The sequence below is a fragment of the Symphalangus syndactylus genome, chromosome 8 (assembly GCF_028878055.3).
Source record: "Symphalangus syndactylus isolate Jambi chromosome 8, NHGRI_mSymSyn1-v2.1_pri, whole genome shotgun sequence".
Classification (NCBI taxonomy): domain Eukaryota; kingdom Metazoa; phylum Chordata; class Mammalia; order Primates; family Hylobatidae; genus Symphalangus; species Symphalangus syndactylus.
Window position 1 is genome coordinate 47899320 of NC_072430.2, and position 20839 is coordinate 47920158.

At 39.5% G+C, this 20839-nt stretch overlaps 1 protein-coding gene across 6 annotated transcripts in view; it reads left to right on the plus strand.

Annotated features, from left to right (window-relative positions):
• Positions 1-20839, plus strand: part of DCAF5 (DDB1 and CUL4 associated factor 5) — a 108490-nt gene that overhangs the window by 25999 nt on the left and 61652 nt on the right. For 5 of the 6 annotated variants that reach the window (XM_055289038.2, XM_055289032.2, XM_055289035.2 and 2 more), the window contains exons 2-5: positions 6041-6184; positions 9719-9755; positions 10668-10807; positions 12453-12582. In XM_055289038.2, the coding sequence (XP_055145013.1) occupies positions 6041-6184; positions 9719-9755; positions 10668-10807; positions 12453-12582 (451 nt within the window). The remainder of the gene's footprint in view (positions 1-6040; positions 6185-9718; positions 9756-10667; positions 10808-12452; positions 12583-20839) is intronic. The other variant, XM_055289033.1, reaches the window with a different exon arrangement.

Here is a 20839-nt window from a genome sequence, read left to right on the forward strand (position 1 = left end):
TTTGTTTTAGAGAGGTTTCAGATTCACAGCAAAATTAAGAAAGGTATGGAGGTTTTCCACATACCCCTTATTCCCACACCTGCATAGCGTCCCCCGTTGTCAATATCTTCCACCAGAGTGGTAAATTTGTTAAAACTGATAAACATATACTGACACATCATAAACACTCAGAGTCTCAATGTTCAAAAAATGAACCTTAGGGTTCACTTTTAGTATTGTATATTCTATGGGTTTGGACAAATGTAATGACATGTATCCATCATTACAATATCATACAGAGGATTTTTACTGCCCTAAAAATCTTCTCTGCTCCATATATTCAACCCCCGCCTCCAAGCCCTGGCAATTACTGATCTTTCTGTTGTCTCCATGATTTTGTCTTTTCCAGAGTATCATAGAGTTGAAGTCATACAGTATGTAGCCTTTTCAGATTGGCTTTTTTCATTTGGTAGTGTGTACTTAAGGTTTCTCCATGTCTTCACTGCTTGATATTTCATTTCTTTTTATCACTGAATAAGTTTCTGTCGTCTGGTTGTACTACAGTTGATTTATCCATTTACCTACTGAAGGACATTTTGGTTGCTTCCAAGTTTTGGCAATTGTAAATAAAGCTGTTGTAAAATAAATCCATGTACAGGTCTTTGTGTAGATATAAGTTTCATCTCCTTTGGTTAAATACCAGGGAGCATGATTGCATGATAAGAGTACATTTAGTTTTGTATGAAACTGCCAAACTATCTTCAAAAGTGGCTGTACCATTTTGCAATCCCACCAGCAGTAAATGAGATTGCCTGTTGTTCCACATCGTGACCAGCATTTGGTGTCATCTAGGTTTTCTCCTACTATCTTCTAGGAGTTTTATAGTTTTGTGTTTTACGTTTAGATTTGTGATCAATCCTGAGTTAATTTTTATGAAGGGTGTAAAGTCTGTATCTAAATTTATTTTTATGCATATGGATATTGAGATGTTTCAGCACCATTCGTTGAAAAGACCATTTTTGCTCCATTGTTTTGTCTTTGCTCCGTGGTGAAAGATCAGTTGATTATACTTATGTGGGTCTATTTTTGGCTTCTCTATTTTGCTCCATTGATCTATTTGTGTATTTGTTTGCCAATATTATAGTGTCTTGATTACTGTATCTTTGCAGTAACCTGAAGTCAGGTAATGTCAGTCCTCCAACTTTGTTCTTCAAAATTGTGTGGACTATTATGGGCCTTTTGCCTCTCCTATAAATGTTAGAATCATTTTGTTGATTTGCGTAAAATGATTTGCTGAGAATTTGAATGGGATTGCATTGAATCCATAGATGAAGTTGGGAAGAACTGATATCTTAAAAATACTGAGTCTTGTCCGGGCACGGTGGCTCAAGCTTGTAATCCCAGCGCTTTGGGAGGCCTAGGTGGGCAGATTACCTGAGGTCAGGAGTTCAAGACCAGCCTGGCCAACATGGTGAAACCCCATCCCTACTAAAAATACAAAATGAGCCGGGCATGGTGGTGGGTGCCTATAATCCCAGCTACTCGGGAGGCTGAGGCAGGAGAATTGCTTGAACCCAGGAGGCAGAGGTTGCAGTGAGCTGAGATTGCACCATTGCATTCCAGCCTGGGAAAAAAAAAAAAAAAGTGAAACTCTGTCTTAAACAACAAAAAAAAGGAATATCTGTCCATTTATTTAGTTCTTTGATTTTGTTCATTAGAGTTTTATAATTTTTCTTATATCGATCTTGTAAAATTTTGTTAAATTTATACCTAAATATTTTATATTTCAAATTCCACTTATTCATTGCTGGTATATAGGAAAGTGATGGACTTTTGTGTATTAACCTTATTTCTTGCAATCTTGCTAAAATCACTTCTGTATTTTTTTATTTTTTTTATTTTTTTATTTTTTTTGAGACAGAGTCTCGCTCTGTCACCCAGGCTGGAGTGCAGTGGCGCAATCTTGGCTCACTGCAAGCTCCGCCTCCCGGGTTCACGCCATTCTCCTGCCTCAGCCTCTCCGGGTAGCTGGGACTACAGGTGCCTGCCACCACGCCCGGCTAATTTTTTTTTGTATTTTTAGTAGAGACGGGGTTTCACCGTGGTCTCGATCTCCTGACCTCATGATCTGCCCGCCTCGGCCTCCCAAAGTGGTGGGATTACAAGCGTGAGTGTATTTTTTTAAAGAAACACTACAGATACACTTAAAAGCCTCTTTTACTATGTGTGTTTATCCATAAACAATATAAAGTATTGTATATTTAAAAATACATGCTTAGCTATTATACCTTTCATATCCTTTTGAAACTTGCTTTTATTACCATTAGGTTTTCAATATTTATTCATGTTTGTTTACATGTTTCTTGTTCACTTTAACTGCTGTATGATGTTCCATTGTGTTTAGACTCCACCTATTTTATATTCCAGTGGAATTTATCCATTCCTGAATTGTTAGATATTTATGTTGTATATAGGTTTTCTTGATATTATGACCAATGCTTCAGTGAACTTTCTTGTACATTCCCTTGTGCCACTTTGTGAGAATCTGTCTAAATTATAATGTACATTTCCCTGATACCATATAGAATTTGAGATCTTCTGTAATATGTTTGGTATTTGGGTTTCCTTTTCTGAATGGTATATTCTTTGCCTCTTTTCCTATTGGAGTTTTAAGAATTATTTGTAGAAATTCTTTGCATCTTCTAGATAATTAAGCCATTACCAGTTTTGTGCACTGCAAGAATTCTTATAAATTCAGGCAGTCCTGTTCAGTTTACACTAGGGGCCAGTTTGCTGGAATTAAGTCAGCTTCTGTTTTTACTCCTGGGCTCCCTTTATTCTTACTTAACATTTTTGAGTTATGCTATTAAGGTGGACAATCCCTTCAACTGTCCATCAGAATGAATTTGCTTTGTCAGTTATGGTTCATTGTTCGTTCAATAAGGCAGTATAGAATAGTGGTTAAGAGTCGGGGCTATAGAGTCTTTACTGCTTGCTTTTGAATCTTAGCTCAATGACTTTATTGTGTGATGTTGGCAAATTACTTTACTCTTTTGTACTTGGCTTTATCGTCTATAAAACCAATGAGGGTAGAAGAACTATTGTGGGCCGGGCGCGGTGGCTCACGCTTGTAATCCCAGCACTTTGGGAGGCCGAGGCGGGCGGATCACGAGGTCAGGAGATCGAGACCACAGTGAAACCCCGTCTCTACTAAAAAAAAAAAATACAAAAAACTAGCCGGGCGTGGTGGTGGGCGCCTGTAGTCCCAGCTACTCGGAGAGGCTGAGGCAGGAGAATGGCGTGAACCCGGGAGGCGGAGCTTGCAGTGAGCCGAGATCGCGCCACTGCACTCCAGCCTGGGCAACAGAGCGAGACTCCGTCTCAAAAAAAAAAAAAAAAAAAAAAAAAAAAAAAAAAAACTATTGTGATGACCATTTTATGTTTGATGAAACTGAGGCAAAGGGAGATTAGGTCAGAAACATGAGCAAGTAGAAGAAACATGTGCGCCTCTCTTTTAACATTTTGCTTTTGCTAGAGACATGAGTATAGAGAAATACTTATCTAATTAAAAAAAATATAGTAGCAGAAGCAGTGATAAGTCACTGACTCACAGCCTCAGTGTTGGGAGAAAACCGTAGGAGTGGAGACCATAGAGAACTAAAGTGCCCATACCTAAGTCTGTTTGTAGTGTGGAAAACCATTTGTGCATTTTTCATTAAAATAAAGTGACAAAAACCCAAACCATGATTTTCATGACCTTAGCTTGATGTTTTACAGAGTGGTAAATTTGTAAGAAATACATAATTTAGATACTATCCTAGGCCAGAGAACTCATAGTTGAAATAGGCCAATCATAAAGAGAACACTGTGGGCATCAGTTTGGTGGATGATTTGATTTGGGCTGACAATGGAAGGAAGAAGAAACTCAAGAAACAAAGGAATTCAAGTAGCAAAGGCAATTTCTTTCTAGGAGCAGGAGAATAAGTATGATTTGGTTTCTATATCTTCTGTTTTTTATTATAAAAAGAAATCTGCTGTGGCAAAAAGTCAAGCAGTATAGGAAGGTATAAAGTAAAAATTAAAACGTAAAAGTTTTCCAACAGTATATACCCAAATTGAAAGGAGGGACTTAAAAAGTTATTTGTAGACTTGTGTTCGTAGCAACATTATTCACAATAGCCAAAAGATGGAAATAACCCAAATGTTCATCGATGGATTACTGGATAAACAAAATATGTGTGCAAATATATATACAATGGAATACTATTCAGCCTTAGAAAGCAAGGAAATTCTGATACATGCCATGACCTGGATGCACCTTGAAGACATTATGCTAAGGGAGTGAGCCAGACCTAGGAGGAGAAATATTGTGTGATTTGACTTATATGAGGTTCCTAGAGTAGACAAATCCATAGAGGCAGAAAGTAGAATAGTGACTACTTGGCCAGGCACAGTGATTCAAGCCTGGAATCCCAGCACTTTGGGAGGCCGAGGTGGGTGGATCACGAGGTCAGGAGTTTGAGACCAGCCTGGCCAACATAGTGAAACCCCTTCTCTACTAAAAATACAAAAAATTAGTTGGGTGTGGTGGTGGGCACCTGTAATCCCAGCTACTCAGGAGACTGAGGCAGGAGAATCGCTTGAACCTGGGAGGTGGAGGTTGCAGTGAGCTGAGATCGCGCCACTGCACTCCATACTCCAGCCTGGGCAACAGTGCAAGACTCTGTCCCCAAAAAAAAAAAAAAAAAAAAAGAACAGTGACTAGGCGCTGGGAGGAGTTACTGTTTATTGCGTACAGCGTTTCAGTTTGGGATGATGAAAAAGTTCTGAAGGTGAATAATGGCAATGGCTGTACAACAGCACAAATGTACTTAATGCCACTGAATTGTACACTTGAAAATGGGTAAAATGGTAAGTTACATGTATATATATTTTACCACCATAAAAAGTCTCCCAACATCAGCCTACCAGTTATAGCTGGCACTATAAACAGCTTCATTTATAGCCATCTAGATAGGGCTATGCAAATACAAGCATAGATATGCGAGTATAAGCATACTCTCAATGCTCATTCTTTGGAGCACTCATGTAGGTGCCAGGTATTTCCCAGTGAACAAAACTGACAAGGTTTCTGCTGTCATGGAGCTTTTAAAAATTTTGTTTTATGCAAATGGATATTGATGTACATACTGTTTTATACCTAATTTTCCCCCTTAACAAGTATCTTTGGACATCTTTCTGCATTAGCTCTTGTATAGATCTAACAACTTAATGGCTTCATAGTATGCCATTGTATGGATGTGCTATCATTTGTGGCTGCATTTTTCATTGAATGGAGGAAGGGAGGCGGAGGTGTAGAGCTTGCTATGATGTGCTGCTGTTGTAAATTAAATTTTTATTAGGAAAATAGTATAGCCTTCTTATAAAAAGTCAATGCAAAAAAAGTAAAAGTAAAAAGTAAGAATGGGAAAAAAAAACAACAACAACCAACTCAGACCCAAAGTTACGCAGAGTTAAGAGCTGGGCTGAGCCGTATTCTGTCTAGGTCCTATTACTGTAAGAGTCAGGTGATTTCTTAGTTATCATTTGTATGGTGTCCCACAGTCAGTGAGATCATATCAAGATTGCTTTGAAAACCATTATGCTAGAAATATTACTTTAAAGTTCTTTGATTGCAAGCAGTGGAAGTCATCTCAGGTTCTATTAAACAAACAAACGAAAAGGACTTCCATGAAGGGGTTCTAGGTAGCAAATGAAGAAATATTTAAAGAACTCTGGAAAGACAGGAATAGGGTGGCTTTAGGAGTCTCAATATCAGTGCTTATCCCTTTCATTTTCTATGTCTGCTTAAGATTCAATTCCTGGGAGAGATGAATGGCCTAGAGAACATGTGCCTATTGATGGTAAAGCAGGGAGAGGCCTGGGTTTTTGTGCTCCATGCGAATCTTACGGAGTTAGGGAGGTGCCGTTTTGGAAAGGATGGGATTCGAGGCTGGCAAAACCATCTGTCAGCCTTGCGATGTCAGCTGTTTTAATCACAGATTCTTACTTCCTTCTTAAGGAGGAGATGACCGCCGGGTTCTGCTATGGCACATGGAACAAGCCATCCACTCCAGGGTCAAGCCTATACAGCTGAAAGGAGAGCACCATTCCAACATTTTTTGCCTGGCTTTCAACAGTGGGAACACTAAAGTGTTCTCTGGAGGTAAAATGGGAAATTCTACCTTGGGAACATCATTGTGGTTGGGATTTTAGAGAAGAGAGTGCAAAAATAACTGCTTATTTTTCTTCCTGTATTTCATTGAGCTGTGGAATTACTGGTTTCTCATAGCTTGTCTTTTCTGCATTACAGCAGTATTATATATTAGGATAGTGTGTGTCTTTTCTCTCTTCTTTTCTCTTTTTTTTTTTTCTTTTCTTCACCTGTCTTTTTCTTTATTTCTCTTTGGCAGAAAACTTTTCACGTTGCAGTCTGGTACACAGAAACACACACAGACACACACACACACACACACATATTTGAAACAATACTTAACCTTCCTATATATGGCACACTCTGATTTTGTTTTTTGTTCTAATCGATTTCATTTTTAAAGATTATGCTGGCCATAACTCAGATGAATGTCATGACCCACAGATAGCTGCTGTTTGAAAAGTGTTGTGTTAGGGTACAATTGGAATGGCTGGTGCTCTCACCACCCTCTTGGTGATGGCTTCCATCAACCATACTCCTTCTGACCCCACATTTCTAGTTCTGACCTCTTTTCTGAGCTGCAGATTTTCCCACTGGATATCTACCTGTGTTCCGAAAGCAACTTAAATACAATAGATCTAAAACCAAGATCATTAGTCCTCCCCTGAGTGAAAATTTCTTCTTGTCTGCTGGATTTTCTTTCTCAGTTACGACCATTCACCCAATTATATAAGCTGTTAGGTTTAACTTTAAGAAATTGCTGACAATTAACCATTTTCAACTTTAAAAAGTAGCAGTTTCAGATGGTTCATTCTACCTATGATCTTGGAGTCATCCTCAAACCTGCCTTTCTTATATTTACACATCTAGTCTGTCACCAAGTCCTGTCAGGTCTATCTTGAAAGCCTCCCATATTCATCCTTTAGTTTGGCCTGGATTTTTGCAATGGATATAAGCTATTAGGTTTAACTTTAAGAAATTGCTGACAATTGGCCGGGCGCGGTGGCTCACGCTTGTAATCCCAGCACTTTGGGAGGCCGAGGCGGGCGGATCACGAGGTCAGGAGATCGAGACCACGGTGAAACCTCGTCTCTACTAAAAATACAAAAAATTAGCCGGGCGTGGTGGCGGGCGCCTGTAGTCCCAGCTACTCGGAGAGGCTGAGGCAGGAGAATGGCGTGAACCCGGGAGGCGGAGCTTGCAGTGAGCTGAGATTGAGCCACTGCACTCCAGCCTGCGTGACAGAGCAAGACTCTGTCTCAAAAAAAAAAAAAAAAAAGAAAGAAATTGCTGACAATTAACCATTTTCAACTTTAAAAAGTAGCAGTTTCACATGATTCATTCCACTTGTGATCTTGGAGTCATCCCCAAACCTGCCTTTCTTACATTTACACATCTAGTCTGTCACCAAGTCCTGTCAGGTCTATCTTGAAAGCCTCTCATATTCATCCTTTAGTTTGGCCTGGATTTTTGCAATGGCCTTCTGTGATTTCTGTTACCACTCTCTAATCCTCCTTTGAATTCATTGCATACACAAGTTTACTTTTAAAAATAAAGACTGGACCATATGAACCATTGAGCCTACAGTGCCTGAAGAATAAAGTCTAAACCCCGATCTATCTGTCTGGCCTGACCTCCCTTCCCTGAGTTATTCTCTCTAGCCCACCAAACTATTTGTCATTTTAAGAATGCACTACACGGTACTATTTTGCCCTTGTGCCTTTTGTTCATGGTGTTCTTCCACCTTAATTGTGCAGTCCCCACCAATTCCCCTAAGCCTTTCATTGGTAAGAGTTTTGAGTTTCTCTTCAAAGGTCTCCTTCTCCATGTACTTTCACCGTGCTTATGAAGGAAATAATTGACCCCATAGCTAGATCATATTGCTACAAGGCAAACCCTCTTGTTGCTATTAGTTGTTTGTCCAGTTGGACTGTTCTCAAGTCCAATTGGAGTTCTCAAGGACAGAGTAGAATCTTACTCTTTTTGTATACCCAAGACCTAGCACTGTGTCTGATACCTAAAAGGCATTAGTATGAGTTTACTGATTTCATTGGTTTGTACCCACAATAGAATTTACAGCCAGGCCTTTGTTTAAGATGCCCTGGGCCATGTCTTTACTGCTACTTTTGCTTTCTATTTAAGTGACTGTTGGTTGTGCATTTTAGCGTAGAGTGGGACTTTTTTTTATGTTTTGTCTTCTTATATTCGGGTTTTAATTTTTTTGCTATACAAACCATTTGAAGGCAGGACTACACATATCATGAATATAATATATCTCCTTTGATAGAATAAGGAGAAATACAAGATTAAAACTTTCACATTATTTGGAATCACAGTCATCAAATTTTCATGCTAATGAGGCTGGGCATGGTGGCTCACACTTGTAATAATCTCAGCATTTTGAGAGGCCAAGGCAGGAGGATTGCTTGAGCCCAGGAGTTTGAGACCAGCCTGGGCAACATAATTAGACCCCAACATGTTAGATCTCTACAAAAAAAATTTTTTTTTTGATTAGCCAGGCATAGTGACATGTGCTTGTAGTTCCAGCTACTAGGGAGGCAGAGGTGGGAAGATTGCTTGAGCACAGGAGGTCGAGACTGTAGTGAACCATGATTGCACCACTGCATTCCCAGCCTGGGCAACAGAGCAAGATCCTGTCTCAAAAGAAAGAAAGAAATAAAAATTTTTAAAAGACAAACAGAGCAAGATCCTGTCTCAAAGAAAGAAAACTTTTTAAAAGACCACGAGGATAGAAATATTAGCAAACATTTATTGGGGGCTTATTAAGTGATCAGCCCTATTCTGAATGCTTTTACAGATGTACTCTTATGCTTACAATTGCTCTATGATGTTATTATCCCTATTCTATAGGTTAAAAAGTTAGGTCATAGAAATGTTAAAGATTTTATTGCAGGTCTCATGATTAGTGAGTGTTCTGCTGAAAAAGAAAAAAAATAAAGCTAGTGAATTGATTTGCCAATGATCATTTAGTGTTTTCCTTGATGGCCACAGTTTTGTTTTGTGTTGTTTCCCCCCACTTTTTTTTTTTTTTTTTTGAGACAGTCTGTCTCTGTTGCCCAGGCTGGAGTGTGATCATAGCTCACTGCAGCCTTGAACTCCTGGCCTCAAGCAATTCTCCCACCTCAGCCTCCTTGGTAGCTGGGACTTCAAGGGTGTGCCACCACCTGGCTAATTTTTTTATTTTTATTTTCATAGAGATGGAGTCTAACTATGTTGCCCAGGTTGTAGCCACAGTGTTTGTTTTTTTTTTTTTTTATATCATCCACTGGATAATACATGTTAATACATGTTGGGAACTGTTACTATGTTATACTTGGCTGCTATTATTTTTAAAAAATTCTCTGTAAGAATGTCCTATCCTTCTTAAATTATTTCTATAAATCTTTTTTCTAGTTAACACTTCTAGTTTGTATTAGCATTGGCTTTGTTCATATTTTTTCCCTGAAAACTTAATAATACTAAATTGTAATGTGGACAAGGACCACCTTGCAGGAATGATCAAATGTCTGCTTTTTTCTTTTGCAGGAAATGATGAGCAAGTTATCCTCCATGATGTTGAAAGGTAAATAGATTGGTGGTGTGTGAAGGTGATTGACTTTGTTTTTCATATATGAAGAGGCAAATATCTCTTTAGACTAAAATAGTTTTTGTTTTTTGAAAAAAAAAACATGAAACCAGCTGTTCTTTTCTAAAAAATATTCCTACAGTAGTTTGAAATAAAGTTTTGATTTAAAAAGGAAAAAGGGATTTGAAAGTTTTGAAAGTCAGTATGAAAGTATACTTTTTAGGTGAAAATTTAAAATAAGAGTTTAGAAGAGAAGGAACCACAATATTTAAGAACAGTAATAGCTAATATTGATTGAGTTCTTACTATGTGCCAGACACCATTGTAAGTGCTTTGTACATATTCATTCATTTAATCCTCACACTCATTTTCTAAGGAGATACTATTGTGATCTCCGTTCTAGATCAGGAAACAGAGGCACAGACATGTTAGATAACAGAAGGTCAGGTGGTACTAAAACCTGAACTTAGGTATCTGACCTCAGAGCCATGCTCTTCATCACCATGCCAGATTGCTAGGAGACCCCTCTTCCAGCCTGTTGGCATCAGACTTGGCTGCTTTAAAGCTTTCCCTTGCTTTTTGAAAATCAAGTACGACCCCCAAATCTGTACACAAGCAGATGCATTCTGTAATAAATGAAAATACAAAACTCAGGTATTGAGTCACTTTTAAATATGCTTATTTAGCACAAACATTATAAAATCTCTAAAAAGACTCCTTAATAGTACCTTTTTTTTTAACCTGGAAGTTGACTACCTACCTTTCAGGAAATATAATATTTTTTGGCTTTAGCTAGGTTGACTTTCTTCTAGAAATGGAAAAGATGGCACCCTCGGTACCAAAGTGCTGGGACTCTGCACTATGCTTGTGTGTATGTGTGTGCCTCTGTCTTGCTGTCTTATCTCCCAGCAGTGAGACATTGGACGTGTTTGCTCATGAAGATGCAGTATATGGCTTGTCTGTGAGCCCAGTGAATGACAACATTTTTGCCAGTTCCTCAGATGATGGCCGGGTTCTCATTTGGGACATCCGGGAATCTCCCCATGGAGGTAAGGTCACTGTGCAAAAGACTGTTGGACTATGTTGAACAGTTTGATGTCAGATTCATTGAAGATCCAATTTATGACCTCAGTATCTATGTGCAAGTGATGTCAAGGGAAAGGAAATGTGAAACACTCACATGGGGGCATAAGAGGTCTTCGGAGGCCTTATCCTCCACCTAAGTACTCAGAAGTGAGGCACCTTTGCCAGTCCTTCTCCACCCTCCTGTGACTCTCCACAGACCCTTGTACCTTGGTATTTAGTGCCCCAAGGAGCAGAAGTTGTGGTGCTGACATGTAACTATTCTTGATTATTTACAGAGAATGGGGGTGTTATGCACTTTCCTGCATCCTAGTTTCAGGCTTGTTATTTTGTTGAAAGAACCACAGAATCTCAAATTAACTGTGTATAGGATCTTAAAATGATGGCAAATAAACTCTGTTTAAAGGGGATTATCTGTGTGAGTGCCTCCTCTGAATGTGCCCTTTGACTCTCTGATGTGTAAAATGAAGAAGTTGCTTTGTTGACTTTCCCTGAAGTTCTTCAGGAAATGCATCTTCTCAGCTCATTTCCTACAGAGAGATTTCTGTAATTCTACCTGTCTTCAAAAGGCCCCTTCCTCTAGTACCAGCCTTAGTGCCACTGCCATACCCACCCTGGCCTTCAGTGCAGATTGTAATGATCACAGCTGTGTACCTAAATTTACTATCCTGCCTGCTTTGTCTGGCAGGATCTGGGTCTTTTAACTTTTTTATATTCTAAACATTTTACATGCTGGGCTGTGCTCATTATTTAGGTTCAGGCTATAAGAGAAGCTTGTTTTTAGGGTTAGGCAGATAAGGTAGCAGGAAATAGCAGCTGTGGTCGAGTCACTGTGGGCTTGGTAGGTGAAATTCTCCTTTGTCTGAACTGCCTGATGGCAGAGATGACTGAGTGCTTTACCTGCTCAGAGACCTGTGAAGTACTGCATACGGAGGTCATAGACTGAGAAGTGCTTTCTTTGTATTACTCTAACAGGTCCCATAGGAGTATATCCTGCTAGGTAACTGAGTGGTTTCTTCCTCACTTGGAACCTGCTAATTTTTGTAAAATGATGCAGGGTTTCTAGGTGAAGTTGATTACAGACTGGCTAGGTGTTAGGGAGCATTGTGAACCAGAAGAGAAAAACCACACCATTGTTTCACCATATCTTAATTTTGTCATTGTTTCTTTTTTTAACTTCATCAAATCTGTGTGCAGTTTAAAAACTTTTCTAAAACTAATACAGTTGGATTAAAAGCATAATAATCCTACCAGTAATTGGTTGTGAATTTTTTCAGCTGATGTGGAATTCAGTTTTACTTACTGTAAAATGGCTTATTTTCCCATTTTTAGTGGCCATTTCTGTTTTGTCTCAAGATCTGATAGCTGCTATATATATTTCTGGGTGTTATAGCTTAAAATGTGGTTAAATGTGTTTACCTTGCTATGTATAGGACTCATGGGGACCTTGTGAGTAGGGGTGACTGGTGGGATTATGTGCTGTTTTGGGGCTCCAGGCCGTTGGAGTGGTTATTAAAGAGTGCTCCGATCTGTATTCACATTCCTGCTTATCTGCCTGCCAGTGGCCCAAAGGTACCTGGAATGAACTGATTATAATTTTTATTTCCACAGAGCCTTTCTGCCTGGCAAACTATCCATCAGCCTTTCATAGTGTGATGTTTAACCCTGTGGAGCCCAGGTTGTTGGCCACAGCCAATTCAAAGGAAGGAGTGGGACTCTGGGACATTCGAAAACCTCAGAGGTGAGCCCCCTTTATTCATAAGGTGTTAAAACTTTCCCCTGCCTCATTTCTCAGGTAATGTGACCAGCCAGTATGTGTTGTAAGGACCTCTTTGGCAGTTATCTCTGCTGGGCATTTCTTAAGATATATAGTGTCTCTCAAGCCAGGAAAGCTTGTTTCCAAGGAATAGACAGTGACAAATCCATACTCCTTGCTGAGGAGGAATCATAAACAGTAATCTGGACTGTAGACAGAGTCAGTTTTAGGCAATTATCTGAAGTAGTCAGAGCATCCCTTTAGTATTGCCTTTTCTCTTCAGACCCAGGGTTTCCCAGGTGCATAGGAGCTTTTGGTGTGGGGTGGGTGGAGGGGAGGAGGAGATTTGCCAAACTTGTTGCTGCTGAGCCAGGGGTTCTTAAGCCTAGGTTGGAGGGGATCCCTAAGAGAGCTTAAAAAAATACTGAACTGCCAAAATTATATGAAAATTATACATTGTTATTCAAATAAGTGCATTTTCTGTTTATCAAAAGGACTAATGACCTTTATAGTGACAACAACAAAAGGTTAAGAGCCATTGCACTGTGGTGTTCAGGACCTCATGTGTTTCTCCACATGGCACTATGAAAAGAGCATACTTAAGACAATCCTGAATGATGGCATGAATCACTAATGGGGGAATCTCAGGCATCATTAAAGGATGAGGGAATGGGGGTGAGTAGCAGGCTCTTTTATGTTCCTTAAGTCCCATGGGGGAGGGACTACTTTTTATGGCACCTGTACATAAAGTTGGCCATGCTATATTTAAAAACTTCCGTGTATTGCTAGCTAGCTTCTCTGGAAATTCTGCATAGATGTAATTTCCCACTTCGTAAAACAATGTTGCAGAAGAATATCATGGAAACTAAGTGACGTTATAATTTATTTCACGGGCCTCAGATGAAAGGAGTAGTTAGGTACAGAAGATTATCTTCCTTGATGATTTTTACTCCTAGGTGATTTCCATGGGGCAGTAAGAGATGGTTGGAACTATTGTAGCAGATCCGTGTAGCCCAGAGGGGTGTGCCTGTCACTCAGCAGGGCTCCCTAAGCTTCCTCAGGGCAGCAGAGATTTCTCCTGCCCCCTCCGTTGCATAGGCACCTGGCTCTTGCTTTTACAGTCTGTTGAAATGTGTGTAGTGGCAGGACCCCTGATGTGCCTGTGCACTATGAACTTTAGGGGGCTTGCTGTCTGTCAAGAAGACAATTGTGTTCATCTGCAGTGTTCTCTGCTACTTCAGGCTCTTTAGGAACAACTGTTCTGCCTCATCCATATTACAAAAGGCAAGATTTGGATGAACTGCACCAGCCTTCTCTCAACCTACTATCTCCCCTACTTATAATTGCAATGAATAGCTGGCAACTGGAGTGAGGCACTGAGCTATTCATCTCCAGTGGAAAGCTTGAGTAATTCATGGTGTCTGCAGTGTCTTGAGAGAGGAGGGGAGTGTGGGTATTTTAATTCTCCCAATTCTCTCCCATTCTCTTCCACCAGTTTCTTACCATGCATTATATGGGCCCTCCCCCACTTTCCACTTGTCTCCTCACTAATAAATATGGTTTCTTTCTTGTTAAAAGAATTGTAAGTGATGATGATTATTTTATTTTTACAGTGATATTTATTGGTTTTGGGGGTTTTATGCAGAATAAAATAAAAACAAAAAAGTAAAAAGTTCTATCTCCATATTATCTCTGTTACTTGTATGTTTTTAAAATGTTTGTCTATCAGTACAGTTCTACTCCTTTCTAGTGTCTGTAGTCACTCCAGAGGTAACTACAGTGAATAGTTTCTTCTTTCCAGAACTTAATGTAATGTGTATACTACAATGCATATGCATCCTTTAAAAAAATTGAGACAGAAGGAAGCATGTAGTAATACTCACTGTTCTCGATTTCTTTTTTAAATTAACAATATGTTTTAGAGCCCTTTTTCATACCAACACTAACAGATCTAACCCCTTCTTTTAATGACCATGTGGCATTCAATTTATATGATGTACCCAACAACCAGGGCTTCTTGTTTCCAGTTTTTGGTCATTATAAACAATGTTACATTTAACCTGATTATACATCTATCTTGGCCTACTTTTGCAAAAATATCTGTACGGACTTGATGCATCAAAGGATGCATATTTTTAAATTTTTTATAAAAACTGTCAAATTGTAGCCCCACCACCAAAGGCTGCACTGACTTACAAATTTACCAACTGTATAGATTGCATGTGTCTCCAGACCTTCACCAACACTTGAACTATTGCTAGTATTATGGGGGAAAAATGATATCTTGTTTTGAGTTCTTCTTCAGTTATGGGTAAGGTTTTATAGTTTCTTTGATAACCTGTGGTTTTCAGAGCCCATATGGGATAAAAGTTGCCTAGTAAGGCTAATTGGCAATCATGACTAATTTCTTTTTGGAATAAAAGAAGGAGCATAGTGCCATGGGGACTAGGATGTTTTTGCATTTATTTCAACTCTTCTAAGGTTCTACAAGGTTTTACAGGTGTCAGGCAGAAAAGGGGGATGAAATATCCTTGGAACTCTTCTTAACTTAGCATTCACTGGAGTTTGGGGATGAAATTACAGATCTTTTCTGTTAGAATTCCCTCAGTACAAGTTGGTTTGGGGGAAGAGAGTGCCCTTTTTCTTTTCCATGTAGGATTAGTTGTGCTGAGTTGCAATAGATAATTTGTCTCTTGAGCACAGCTGCCTAGAAACCCCAACCTAGATTTTGGGGCAACTCTAAATCTGTTGGGAGGACAAGCCTAGAACACGATAGAACTTTTTCAGGGATACTTCAAGTGTAGGGAGAGATTTTAAGGAATTTGTGAATCCCTTATAACTGCAGGTAAAATTGTGTGGCTTGTGTATCTGAGTGAATACATGTCATATTTTTTCTAGGGATAGTAGAAAGTTTTTACCAAGTTCTCATAGAGACCCTTGACTCCAAAAGGATAAGAGTTGCTTGGTGTTCTGAATACCCTAGGTTTTAAACCTGTTGTTCCTTATCAGGTTTTTAAATGACTTCTAGCTTGTAATTGCACAGGCATGTGGGTGAATTCAGGGCCTGCTGTCCTAGAAACAGATAATCTCCTTGGAGCAGTGATGAGGGTCTCACCCTGAACCACGTTCTCCTTCCTGGCTTAACCTATGTATTAGTCAATGCTTGAACGATTTCCCTGTCTTACCCCAACCCTACACTATACCTCTTCACTTGGTAGCCTGAAGGTATAGGAGGAGAGTCACTTTTGTCCCACTGCTGCCCTGAAATAAGCTGATTAGAGGGCTGGCTGGCAGAAAAAAAAAATGTCAGCTCTAAAGAAGACTTTAATTATAATATAATTGGACTTCCTTATTGTACAGATTAAGAATAAGAAACTAGCTCAGTGAGGTAAGGGGAGGAAGAAGAGCTTGATGGTTTAGTATAGGAAGTATAGGCTCTGAAGCCATACTTCCTGGTTACAAATCCAGATAGTACACCTTAATAGGCATGTGATCTTGAATAAGTTACTTCACCTCTCAGTGTCTCATAATAATAAATAATAACTAACATTTATTAAGCATTACTTGCCGTCTGAGTATTGACCATCATATGAATAATTACCTCATTTAATCCTTATGATAACCCTATGAGGTAGCTTCTATTATTCTTATAAGAAATTCAAGGCACAGAGAGGTGAAATAACTTGTGTGTTATTTGTGTGTGCGTGTGTGTGTGTGTGTGTCCATATATATCATCCTTCCCCTTTCCCCTGTTTTTCTTTTTCTTTTTTTTAGTTTTTATTTTTAGAGACAGGATCTCACTATGTTGCCCAGACCTCAGCCTCCCGAGTAGCTGGAATTATAGGCATGAGCCACCACACCCAGTTCCCTCTCTTACTAAATCAAATAGGGTCCCTGTACATTCTAGTTTTCTTTCATCTATGCCTCCCTACAATAGAACTTTTTCAGAATTCCTTTCAAATTTTTCCAATATGGACCTGTCATATTCTGAAGTCTGAATCCTTTAGACTTTCTGTCCCTGAAAGTTAAACCCTTTTTCACTGTCTCATGGCCTAGAACCTGTTCCAACTTCTTACCTTTTATAACCCTGGAAATCTGCATATACTATTTATTTTGCTGCAGCACTTTAGAACAGAGGTTGTAAACTAGCTGCCTATAGACCAAATTCAACCCATAGAGATATTTTGGTCTACCTGATATACTAGAGTTTGAAAAATTACAAAGTAAAATTGCAGTTTCTTACATCTCTTGAAAAAGACAAAAGATCTGATATTGTTGGACCTTTATTATCATATGGCGATAGTCAGCCAAAACCTTTATGATGCTAGTTAAGGGTCCCACCACTTCTTGATGTCTTAATACACGTGTATCCCTCATTTACATTACTTGCCTGGCCCTGTAGACATTGGAGTTGGAAAGTTCTGCTTTAGGGATTTTAGTGGTGATGAGTGGGCACTGGGGAGGAGAGGCTTGAGTGTAAGTGACTGGATTAGAGTACATTTCACAATGTACATTTACAAGTGTACATTTCATGTTCTGACAAGGTTTCATTTATTTCATTTAGATGATTTCTGCTGTTTTCACAAGCAACCTCCTTTCTCACTGCCAATGTCCCAGTTATATCTATCTTGGGCTGTTGCAGTGCCCTCTGAACAGTTTTCAGAACTGAGATCCTCTAATGTCTAGAGAATTCAGGAAAAGCAAAAGTTTCCCCTGCTCTCACTCTACTTGTCTCATCCTTTTCATTGCCGGTTTTAGCTGTCTGCTTACTCACCACCTCTCTCCCTTCTAATCTCTTTATTTTCTGTCAAGAAAAGTTAGTTCTATGACAGATAACAGTGTCTTGCTTTGACAAGGATAATAAAGAGAGTGGTTTTTTTCCCACTCAATAATAAAACTGGGGCAAGCCAAGAATCCCTGTAAAGACTTACCTTATAAGATGGTGCTTTCACTTGTGTAAATGACGCCTCTGAAAATGGGCAATGAGCACAAGTTCCTACTATCAGGGGAAATTGCTCTTAGGTCCTCTTTGGGTTTGGGGACCTCTCAGTTACATGTCTGTTTTTAGGGGCCTGTGCCAATCCTACTTCTATAGAGACCAGATTAAATGAAACTCTGCCTTCTGAACAAGCCAGACAATCTCTGCCACATTGTATTTGAGGGTTGCTCATACTATTATAGGAAAATAAAGCCCAAGGGCTTAATGTCAAAGGCTGGAAAAGGCACTCATGCTCTGATGTTTGTTGAAACTTTAATGAATGAGGCTGCCCTGAATTAGCCTCCTTCCTTTCAGAATGCAAGGCCATCAGGGTAGACAAAGATTTCTTAAATTTCTTAAAACCTCAGAAGCACTATACATCAAAGAAAAAATTGACACATTGGATTTCATTAAAATTAACAACTTTTGCTCAGCAGACACCATTTTTTTTTTTTTTTTTTTTTTTTTTTTGAGACAGGGTCTTGGTCTGTTGCCCAGGCTGGAGTGCAGTGGCATGATCATGGCTACTGCAGCCTTGACCTCCAAGGCTCAAGCAGTCCTCCCACTTCAGCCTCCCAAGTAGCTGAGACCACAGGCTCATGCTATCATGCCTGGCTAATTTTAAAATGTTTTTGATAGAGACAGCATCTCTTTGTGTTACCCAGGCTGGCCTCGATCTCCTGGGTGCAAGCAATCCTCCTGTCTCATCCTACCAAAGTGCCAGGATTACAGATGTGAGCCAACACACCTGGCCAAAGACACCATTAAGTAAGTGAAAAGGACTGGGCGCAGTGGCTCACGCCTGTAATCCCAGCACTTTGGGAGGCCGAGGCAGGTGGATCACAAGGTCAGGAGTTTGAGACCAGCCTGGCCAACATGGTGAAACCCTGTCTCTACTAAAAAAAAAAATATGAAAATTAGTGGGACATGGTGTTGTGTGCCTGTAATCCCAGCTACCCGGGAAGCTGAGGCAGGAGAATAGCTTGAACCCAGGAGGCAGAGGTTGCAGTGAGCCGAGATTGCGCCACTGCACTCCAGCCTGGTGTCAGAGTGAGACTCTGTCTCAAAAAAAAAAAAAAAAGGGAAGTGAAAAGATGAGCCAAGAACAGATCTGAAAAAAAAAAAGCATAATACATATATTGAGTCTATTGAGTAAGAATATCCAGAATTTATAAAGAAGTAAAAATCAGTAAGTAAAAAACAAAAAATCAATTTAAAAAATGAGCAGAAATGTTGAACAGGTACTTTACCAAAGAAAATATCCAAATACCCAATAAGCATTTGAAAAGTACTGAACTTTATCACTCATGAGAGCAGTGCAAATTAAAACCACAATGAGTGTCAATATACACCTAGAGTGTTTAAAATTAAAAAGACTTATAGTATCAGGTGTTAACAAGGGTATGGACCAACTGAAACGCTCATACATTTTAGGTGAGTATAAATTGGTACAACCATTAGGGAAACCTATTTGTCAGTATCTACTAAAGCTAAACACCATAACCCCATGACCTAGCAATCTCACTCTTAAGTATATCTAAGAGAAATGAGTACCTATTTCCACCAAAGACATGTACAAGAATGTTTATAGCTGCTATATTTGTAATAGCCCAAAGTTAGGAACAACCTAAATATCCATCAAAAGAAAATGGAAAATGGATAAACTGTGGAATAGCCATACAATAGAATATTACACAAACAAATAAACAACAAACTATAAATATACACATTGACATGGATGAACCTCACGGTCATAATATTGAATAAAAGAATTCAAATAAAAAAGAATCTACTGTGTGATTCCATTTGCATGATGCTCAAGAACAGGCAAGTTATGGAAGTCAGAATAGTGGTTACCTCTGGGTAAGGTATTGACTAAGGAAGGCATGAGGGAAACTTCTGGGGTTCTATATCTTGGTCTGGGTGGCAATTTCATGGTTGTATACCTATATAAATTTTTATTGAGCAATGCCCTTAGAATTAGTGCACGTTACTATATTATGTTGTATCTTTTTTTTTTTTTTTTTTTTTTGAGACGGAGTTTTGCTCTGTCTCCCACGCTGGAGTGGCACGATCTCAACTCACTGCAATCTCCGCATCCTAGATTCACGCCATTCTCCTGCCTCAGCCTTCTGAGTAGCTGGGACTACAGGCGCCCACCACCACACCTGGCTAATTTCTTTTTGTATTTTTAGTAGATACGGAGTTTCACCGTGTTAGCCAGGATAGTCTCGATCTCCTGACCTCATGATCCACCTGCCTCGGCCTCCCAAAGTGCTGGGATTACAGGCGTGAGCCACTGTGCCTGGCCTGTATTATGTTGTATCTTAAAATTTAAAAAAAGAATCCAAGGCCACTGTTGTCTTCAAGTGAGTATTTATCTTCTTCCCTACGATTCCAGTGGCTGTGGCAATAACACTGGCTCTTTACAGAGCTGCCTTAAAGGAATAAAAGAGAGAGAGAGAAGAGTCAGGTGGACCTAGAAATTTTGGTGGTATTACAGAAAACTGCAACAGAAAAGCTGAAGATAACTGGGATTTGCTTGTCACAATGATTAGCTTTAGTCGGGGGCATGCCTTCTGGTTATTAAGCTACTCCCTTCTTTCTGTCTTCTACTCACCCATCTTTACCATACGTAGGTTTACAATACTCATGCAAGTGTTCTGTCCTCTGAACTCCTTAATAAAAAGCTTGCTTTCTCCCGAGCACTGTATTCCTTTCTTAAACTTCATTGTTTTTTATTAATGTCATCGTCTGTCTTATAATCATCCTGGCTGAAATCTCAAAGTCCATTTGCCTCTTCTGTCTCTCCCTCCCTCTGCCATAAACATCTTTGCTCTGTGTTAGTGCTTGGCCACTCTTTTCATTCCTTAAACCTCTACCCCATTTCAGACCCATTTCCCTCTCTCCATAAGGTTCTGACTGCACTGGCTCCTTAGGTTGCATCTCTTCTCCCTTTGCACCACCCCCCAAAACGCATACACATAGAGGATACTGTCTCCTGTTTTCTTGATTTTTCTTTATGTGTTCACGTCATAGTTACCAAGATCAAATGGTAATCCATCAGGGAAAACTTCCTTGCTAGATCTCCCTGTTACATACTCTTAAAGATGCTTTTACTCACCATGTCCCCCAGCACCTGGCACTATTTTGGCACAGAGTGTATGTTGAATGAATGCAGCTGTCCCTAACTTCTAGAGGAAAGGATCTCTCCATTCAGAATCTCTGTAAAGTACTTATGATCTGTGGCATTCATGTTGCACA